This window comes from Neophocaena asiaeorientalis, unplaced genomic scaffold, assembly GCF_003031525.2.
Source record: "Neophocaena asiaeorientalis asiaeorientalis breed wild unplaced genomic scaffold, Neophocaena_asiaeorientalis_V1.1 scaffold929, whole genome shotgun sequence".
Classification (NCBI taxonomy): domain Eukaryota; kingdom Metazoa; phylum Chordata; class Mammalia; order Artiodactyla; family Phocoenidae; genus Neophocaena; species Neophocaena asiaeorientalis.
The window spans coordinates 10,101-10,425 of NW_020175411.1; the positions used below are offsets into that span (position 1 = coordinate 10,101).

The 325-nt window shown below is 72.6% G+C and overlaps 1 protein-coding gene across 7 annotated transcripts in view; it reads left to right on the forward strand.

The window, feature by feature from the left end:
- Positions 1–37: 37 nt before the first annotated feature.
- The window catches only part of LOC112414601 (centrosomal protein of 78 kDa-like), a 62,016-nt gene continuing 61,728 nt past the window's right edge, over positions 38–325 (forward strand). For all 7 annotated transcript variants that reach the window (XR_003006190.1, XM_024767166.1, XM_024767170.1 and 4 more), the window contains exon 1: positions 38–127. Coding sequence is in view for 5 of the 7 variants with exons in the window: in XM_024767170.1 (XP_024622938.1) it covers positions 47–127 (81 nt within the window). In the remaining 2 variants the exon portion in view is untranslated. The remainder of the gene's footprint in view (positions 128–325) is intronic.

Here is a 325-nt window from a genome sequence, read left to right on the forward strand (position 1 = left end):
CCCCCAACCGCCAGATTAGCGCGGTGCGGGGGCAGCGCGCGAAGACATGGGGGAGAAGCTGGAGCTGAGGGTGGAGTCGCTCTTGGAGACCGAGCCCGCCGTCTACCCGTGGCCGCTGCCGGTCTACGTAAGTGCAGCCCGTCCCCTCCTCCCGGACCCCCGCCCCTCTTCCCCCACGGCGCGCGCTGAGCCCACCGAGAAACGGAGCGACTCGAGTTCCCAGACCCTCTTTGGAGCCCCCCTTCCCGCCCCGCCTTGGTTCTCCGCGGCAGTTTCCAGCCCCCGCGCGCAGAGTGGGCAGAGGGGAGCCGGCGCCGGCCGGGGG